Raw genomic sequence first — 7,612 nt, forward strand, 5'->3', positions numbered from 1 at the left:
GTAGGTCGCTTATAGATTCCTGGTGTAAGCGACATGAGTGCGATCCTCCATTGCGTCGGTCGCTTATAGATTCCTGGTGTAAGCAACTTGAGTGCGATCCACCATTGCATCTGTCGCTTATAGATTCCTGGTGTAAGCGACATGAGTGCGATCCACCATTGTGTTGGTCGCTTATTGATTCCTGGTGTAAGCGACATGAGTGCGATTCCCCATTGTGTTGGTCTCTTATAGATTCCTGGTGTAAGCGACTTGAGTGCGATCCATCATTGCGTCGGTCGCCTATAGATTCCTGGTGTAAGCCACATGAGTGCGATCCACCATTGCGTCGGTCGCTTACAGATTCCTGGTGTAAGCGATATGAGTGCGATCCACCATTGCGTCGGTTGCTTGTTGATTCCTGGTGTAAGCGATATGAGTGCGATATACCATTGCGTCGGTTGCTTATAGATTCCTTGTGTAAGCGACATGAGTGGGATCCACCATTGCGTGGTCGCTTATAAATTCTTGTTGTAAGCGACATGGGAGCGATCCACCATTGTGATGGTCACTTATTGATTCCTGGTGTAAGCGACATGAGTGCGATCCACCATTGCGTCGGTTGCTTATAGAAGCCTTGTGTAAGCGACTTGAGTGCAATCCACCATTGCGTCGGTCCCTTATAGATTCCTGGTGTAAGCGACATGAGTGCGATCCACCATTGCGTCGGTCGCTTATAGATTCCTGGTGTAAGCGACATGAGTGCGATCCACCATTGCGTCGGTCGCTTATAGATTCCTGGTGTAAGCGACATGAGTGCGATCCACCATTGTGTCGGTCGCTTATAGATTCCTGGTGTAACGACATGAGTGCGATCCACCATTGCGTCGGTCGCTTATAGATTCCTGGTGTAAGCAACATGAGTGCGATCCACCATTGCGTCGGTCGCTTATAGATTCCTGGTGTAAGCGACATGAGTGCGATCCACCATTGCGTCGGTCGCTTATAGATTCCTGGTGTAAGCGACATGAGTGCGATCCACCATTGCGTCGGTCGCTTATAGATTCCTGGTTTAAGCGACATGAGTGCGAACCACCATTGTGTCAGTCACTTATAGATTCCTGGTGTAAGCGACATGAGTGCGATCCACCATTGTTTCGGTCTCATAGATTCCTGGTGTAAGCGACATCATTTCGATCCACCATTGTGTCAGTCGCTTATAGATTCCTGGTGTAAGCGGCATGAGTGCGATCCACGATTACGTCGGTCGCATATAGATTCCTGGTGTAAGCGACATGAGTGCTATCCACCATTGCGTCGGTCGTTTATAGATTCCTGGTGTAATCGACATGAGTGCGATCCACCATTGTGTCGGTTGCTTATAGAATCCTGGTTTAAGCTGCATGAGTGCGATCCACCATTGCCATCCACCATTGTGTCGGTCGCTTATAGATACCTGGTGTAAGCGACATGAGTGCGATCCACCATTGCATCGGTCGCTTATAGATTCCTGGTGTAAGCGACATGAGTGCTATCCACCATTGTGTCGGTTGCTCATAGAATCCTGGTGTAAGCGACATGAGTGTGATCCACCATTGTGTCGGTCGCTTATAGAATCCTGGTGTAAGCGACATGATTGCGATCCACCATTGTGTCAGTCGCTTATAGAATTCCTGGTGAAAGCGACATGAGTGCGATCCACCATTGCGTCGGTCGCTTATAGATTCCTGGTGTAAGCGACATGAGTGCATCCACCATTGCGTCGGTCGCTTATAAATTCCTGGTGTAAGCGACATGATGCGATCTACCATTGTGCATCGGTCGCTTATAGATTTGGTGTAAGCGACATGAGTGCGATCCACCATTGTGTGGTCGCTTATAGATTCCTGGTGTAAGCGACATAAGTGCGATCCACCATTGTGTCGGTCGCTTATAGATTCCTGGTGTAAGCGACATGAGTGCGATCCACCATTGTGTCGGTCGCTTATAGATTCTTGGTGTAAGCGACATGAGTGCGATCCACCATTGTGTCGGTCGCTTATAGATTCCTGGTGTAAGCGACTGGTGTAAGCGACGTATGCGATTTACCATTGCGTCAGTCGCTTATAGATTCCTGGTGTAAGCGACATGAGCGCGATCCACCATTGCGTCGGTCGCTTATAGATTCCTGGTGTAAGCAGCTTGAGTGCGATCCACCATTGCGATCCACCATTGCATCGGTAACTTATAGATTCCTGGTGTAAGCGACATGATGCGATCCACCATTGCGTCGGTCGCTTATAGATTCCTGGTGTAAGCGACATGAGTGCCGATCCACCATTGCGTCGGTCGCTTATAGATTCCTGGTGTAAGCGACATGATGCGATCCACCTTTGCGTCGGTCTCTTATAGATTCCTGGTGTAAGCGACATGAGTGCGATCCACCATTGTGTCGGTCTTTTATAGATTCCTGGTGTAATCGACTTGAGTGCGATCCTCCATTGCGTCGGTCGCTTATAGATTCCTGGTGTAAGAGACATGAGTGCGATCCACCATTGGGTCTGTCGCTTATAGATTCCTGGTGTACGCGACATGAGTCTGATCCACCATATTGTCGGTTGCTTATAGAAGCCTTGTGTAAGCGACATAATTTCCGGTCACTTATAATTTCCTGGTGTAAGCGACATGAGTGCGATCCACCATTGTGTAGGTCCCTTATAGATTCCTGGTGTAAGCGACATGAGTGCGATTCACCATTGCGTCGGTCGCTTATAGATTCCTGGTGTAAGCGACATGAGTGCGATCCACCATTGCGTCGGTCGCTTATAGATTCCTGGTGTAAGCGACATGAGTGCGATCCACCATTGTGTCGGTCGCTTATAGATTCCTGGTGTAAGCGACATGAGTGCGATCCACCATTGTGTGGTCTCTTATAGATTCCTGGTGTAAGCGACATGAGTGCCATCCACCATTGTCGGTCGCTTATAGATTCCTGGTGTAAGCGACATGAGTGCGATCCACCATTGCGTCGGTCGCTTATAGATTCCTGGTGTAAGCGACAGAGTACGATCCACCATTGCGTCGGTCGCTTATAGATTCCTGGTGTAAGCGACATGAGTGCGATCCACCATTGCGTCGGTCGCTTATAGATTCCTGGTGTAAGCGACATGAGTGCCATCCACCATTGCGTCGGTCGCTTATAGATTCCTGGTGTAAGCGACATGAGTGCGATCACCATTGCGTCGGTCGCTTATAGATTCCTGGTGTAAGCGACATGAGTGCGATCCACTATTGCGTCGGTCGCTTATAGATTCCTGGTGTAAGCGACATGATTGCGATCACTTATAGATTCCTGGTGTAAGCGACATGAGTGCGATCCACCATTGTGTCTGTCGCTTATAGATTCCTGGTGTAAGCGACATGAGTGCGATCCACCATTGTGTCGTCGCTTATAGATTCCTGTGTAAGCGACATGAGTGCGATCCACCATTGCGTCGGTCGCTTCATAGATTCCTGGTGTAAGCGACATGAGTGCGATCCACCATTGTGTCGGTCGCTTATAGATTCCTGGTGTAAGCGACATGAGTGCGATCCACCATTGCGTCGGTCGCTTATAGATTCCTGGTGTAAGCGACATGAGTGCGATCCACCATTGCGTCGGTCGCTTATAGATTCCTGGTGTAAGCGACATGAGTGCGATCCACCATTGTGTGGTCGCTTATAGATTCCTGGTGTAAGCAACATGAGTGCGATCCCCATTGCGTCGGTCTCTTATAGATTCCTGGTGTAAGCGACTTGAGTGCGATCCATCATTGCGTCGGTCGCTTATAGATTCCTGGTGTAAGTGACATGAGTGCGATCCACCATTGTCGGTCGCTTATAGATTCCTGGTGTAAGAGACATGAGTGCGATCCACCATTGTGTTGGTCTTTATAGATTCCTGGTGTAAGCGACTTGAGTGCATCCACCATTGCGTCGGTCGCTTATAGATTCCTTGGTGTAAGCGACATGAGTGCGATCCACCATTGTGTCTGTTGCTTATAGAATCCTTTTTATGCGACATAATTGCCGGTGACTTATGATTCCTGGTGTAAGCGACATGAGTGCGATCCACCATTGTGTAGGTCGCTTATAGATTCCTGGTGTAAGCGACATGAGTGCGATCCACCATTGCGTCGGTCGCTTATAGATTCCTGGTGTAAGCGACTTGAGTGCGATCCACCATTGCGTCGGTAGCTTATAGATTCCTGGTGTAAGCGACATGAGTGCGATCCACCATTGCGTCGGTCGCTTATAGATTCCTGGTGTAAGCGACATGAGTGCAATCCACCATTGCATCGGTCGCTTATAGATTCCTGGTGTAAACGACATGAGTACGATCCACCATTGTCAGTCGGTTATAGATTCCTGGTGTAAGCGACATGAGTGCGATCCACCATTGCGTCGGTCGTTATAGATTCCTGGTGTAAGCGACATGATTGCGATCCACCCATTGTGTCGGTCACTTATAGATTCCTGGTGTAAGCGACATGAGTGCGATCCACCATTGTGTCGGTCGCTTATAGATTCCTGGTGTAAGCGACATGATTGCCGGTCACTTATAGATTCCTGGTGTAAGCGACATGATTGCGATCCACCATTGCGTCAGTCGCATATAGATTCCTGGTGTAAGCGACATGAGTGCGATCCACCATTGCGTCAGTCGCTAATAGATTCCTGGTGTAAGCGATCATGAGTGCGATCCACCATTGCGTCGGTCGCTTATAGATTCCTGGTGTAAGCGACATGAGTGCGATCCACCATTGTGTCGTCACTTATAGATTCCTGGTGTAAGCGACATGATTGTGATCCACCATTGCGTCGGTCGCTTATAAGATTCCTGGTGTAAGCGACATGAGTGCGATCCACCATTGCGTCGGTCGCTTATAGATTCCTGGTGTAAGCGACATGAGTGCGATCCACCATTATTGGTCGCTTATAGATTCCTGGTGTAAGCGACATGATTGCGATCCACCATTGTGTCAGTCGCTTATAGATTTGGTTGTAAGCGACATGAGTGCGATCCACCATTGTGTCGGTCGCTATAGATTCCTGGTGTAAGCGACATGATGCGATCCACCATTGAGTTGGTTGCTTATAGAATTCCTGGTGTAAGCGACATGAGTGCGATCCACCATTGCGTCGGTCGCTTATAGATTCCTGGTGTAAGCGACATGAGTGTGATCCACCATTGCGTCGGTCGCTTATAGATTCCTGGTGTAAGCGACTTGAGTGCGATCCACCATTGCGTCGGTCGCTTATAGATTCCTGGTGTAAGCGACATGAGTGCGATCCACCTATTGCGTCTGTCGCTTATAGATTCCTGGTGTAAGCGACATGAGTGCGATCCACCATTGCGTCGGTTGCTTATAGATTCCTGGTGTAAGCGACATGAGTGCGATCCACCATTGTGTCGGTCGCTTATAGATTCCTGGTGTAAGCGACATGAGTGCGATCCACCATTGTGTTGTTCGCTTATAGATTCCTGGTGTAAGCGACAGAGTGCGATCCACCATTGTGTCGGTCGCTTATAGATTCCTGGTATAAGCTACACGAGTGCGATCCACCATTGCGTGGTCGCTTATAGATTCCTGGTGTAAGCGACATGAGTGCGATCCACCATTGCATCGGTCGCTTATAGATTCCTGGTGTAAGCAACACGATGCGATCCACCATTGCGATTTGCTTACAGATTGCTGTGTAAGGACATGAGTGTGATCCACCATTGCATTGGTCGCTTATAGATTCCTGGTGTAAGCGACATGAATGCGATCTACCATTGCGTCGGTTGCTTATAGATTTCCTGGTGTAAGCGACATGAGTGCGATCCACCATGCGTCGGTCACTTAAGATTCCTGGTGTAAGCGACATGAGTGATCCACCATTGCGTCGGTGCTTATAGATTCCTGGTGTAAGCGACATGATGCAATCACATTGCGTTCGGTGCTTATAGATTCCTGGTGTAAGCGACATGAGTGCGATCCACCATTGCGTCGGTCGCTTATAGATTCCTGGTGTAAGTGACATGAGTGCGATCCACCTATTGCGTCGGTCGCTTATAGATTCCTGGTGTAAGCGACAAGTGCCATCCACCATTGTCGGTCGCTTATAGATTCCTGGTGTAAGCGACATGAGTGCCATCCACCATTGCGTCTGTCGCTTATAGATTCCTGGTGTAAGCGACATGAGTGCGATCTACCATTGTGTCGGTTGCTTATAGATTCCTGGTGTAAGCGACATGAGTGCTATCCACCATTGTGTCGGTCGCTTATAGATTTCTGGTGTAAGCGACATGATTGTCGGTCACTTATAGATTCCTGGTGTAAGCGACATGAGTGCGATCCACCATTGCGTCAGTCGCTTATAGATTCCTGGTGTAAGCTACTTGAGTGCGATCCACCATTGCGCCAGTCGCTAATAGATTCCTGGTGTAAGCGACAAGAGTGCGATCCACCATTGCGTCGGTCGCTTGTAGATTCCTCGTGTAAGCGACATGAGTGCGATCCACCATTGCGTCTGTCGCTTATAGACTCCTGGTGTAAGCGACATGATTGCGATCCACGATTGCGTCGGTCGCTTATAAATTCCTGGTGTAAGCGACATGAGTGTGATCCACCATTGTGTCGGTCACCTATAGATTCCTGCTGTAAGCGACATGATTGCGATCCACCATTGTGTCAGTCGCTTATAGACCCCTGGTGTAAGCGATATGAGTGCTATCCACCATTGCGTCGGTCGCATATAGATTCCTGGTGTAAGCGACTTGAGTGCAATCCACCATTGCGTTGGTCGCTTATAGATTCCTGGTGTAAGCGACATGAGTGCATTCCACCTTTGCGTCGGTCGCTTATAGATTCCTGGTGTAAGCGACATGAGTGTGATCCACCATTGTGTCGGTCTTTTATAGATTCCTGCTGTAAGCGACTTGAGTGCGATCCACCATTGCATCGGTCGCATATAGATTCCTGGTGTAAGCGACATGAGTGTGATCCACCATTGCATCGGTCGCATATAGATTCCTAGTGTAAGCGACTTGAGTGCAATCCACCATTGCATCGGTCGTTTATAGATTCCTGGTGTAAGCGACATGAGTGCGATCCATCATTGCGTCGGTCGCTTACAGATTCCTGGTGTAAGCGACCAGAGTGCGATCCACCATTGCGTCGGTCGCTTATAGATTCCTGGTATAAGCGACAGGAGTGTAATCCACCATTGCGTCGGTGGCTTATAGATTCCCGGTGTAAGCGACACGAATGCAATCAAACATTGCGTCTGTTGCTTACAGATTCCTGGTGTAAGCGACATGATTGCGATCCACCATTGCATCAGTCGCTTATAGATTCCTGGTGTAAGCGACATGAGTGCGATCCACCATTGTGTAGGTCGTTTATAGATTCCTGGTGTAAGCGACTTGAGTGCGATCCACCATTGCGTCGGTCGCTTATAGATTCCTGGTGTAAGGGACATGAATGGGATATACCATTGCGTTGGTCGGTTACAGATTCCTGGTGTAAGCGAACCCGTCATCATTTCGGTTGTTGTCTGGTCGCTGTGACGACTTCCTGTGCGGCCGATGTGTGGTAAGAGGCAGGCCTCCATTTATCAACCCTTGCTGTTA

The 7,612-nt window shown here is 48.9% G+C and overlaps 1 protein-coding gene across 1 annotated transcript; it reads left to right on the forward strand.

The window, feature by feature from the left end:
• The first annotated feature begins 6,178 nt into the window (after positions 1–6,178).
• Positions 6,179–7,017, forward strand: LOC137650957 (eukaryotic translation initiation factor 3 subunit A-like). Its single transcript, XM_068384099.1, has 2 exons — positions 6,179–6,182; positions 6,308–7,017. Exons 1-2 carry the CDS (start codon positions 6,179–6,181, stop codon positions 7,015–7,017), a joined length of 714 nt encoding a protein of 237 aa, XP_068240200.1.
• Positions 7,018–7,612: the final 595 nt, after the last annotated feature.

Source organism: Palaemon carinicauda, chromosome 12 (assembly GCF_036898095.1).
Source record: "Palaemon carinicauda isolate YSFRI2023 chromosome 12, ASM3689809v2, whole genome shotgun sequence".
In the NCBI taxonomy this organism is placed as follows: Eukaryota; Metazoa; Arthropoda; class Malacostraca; order Decapoda; family Palaemonidae; genus Palaemon; species Palaemon carinicauda.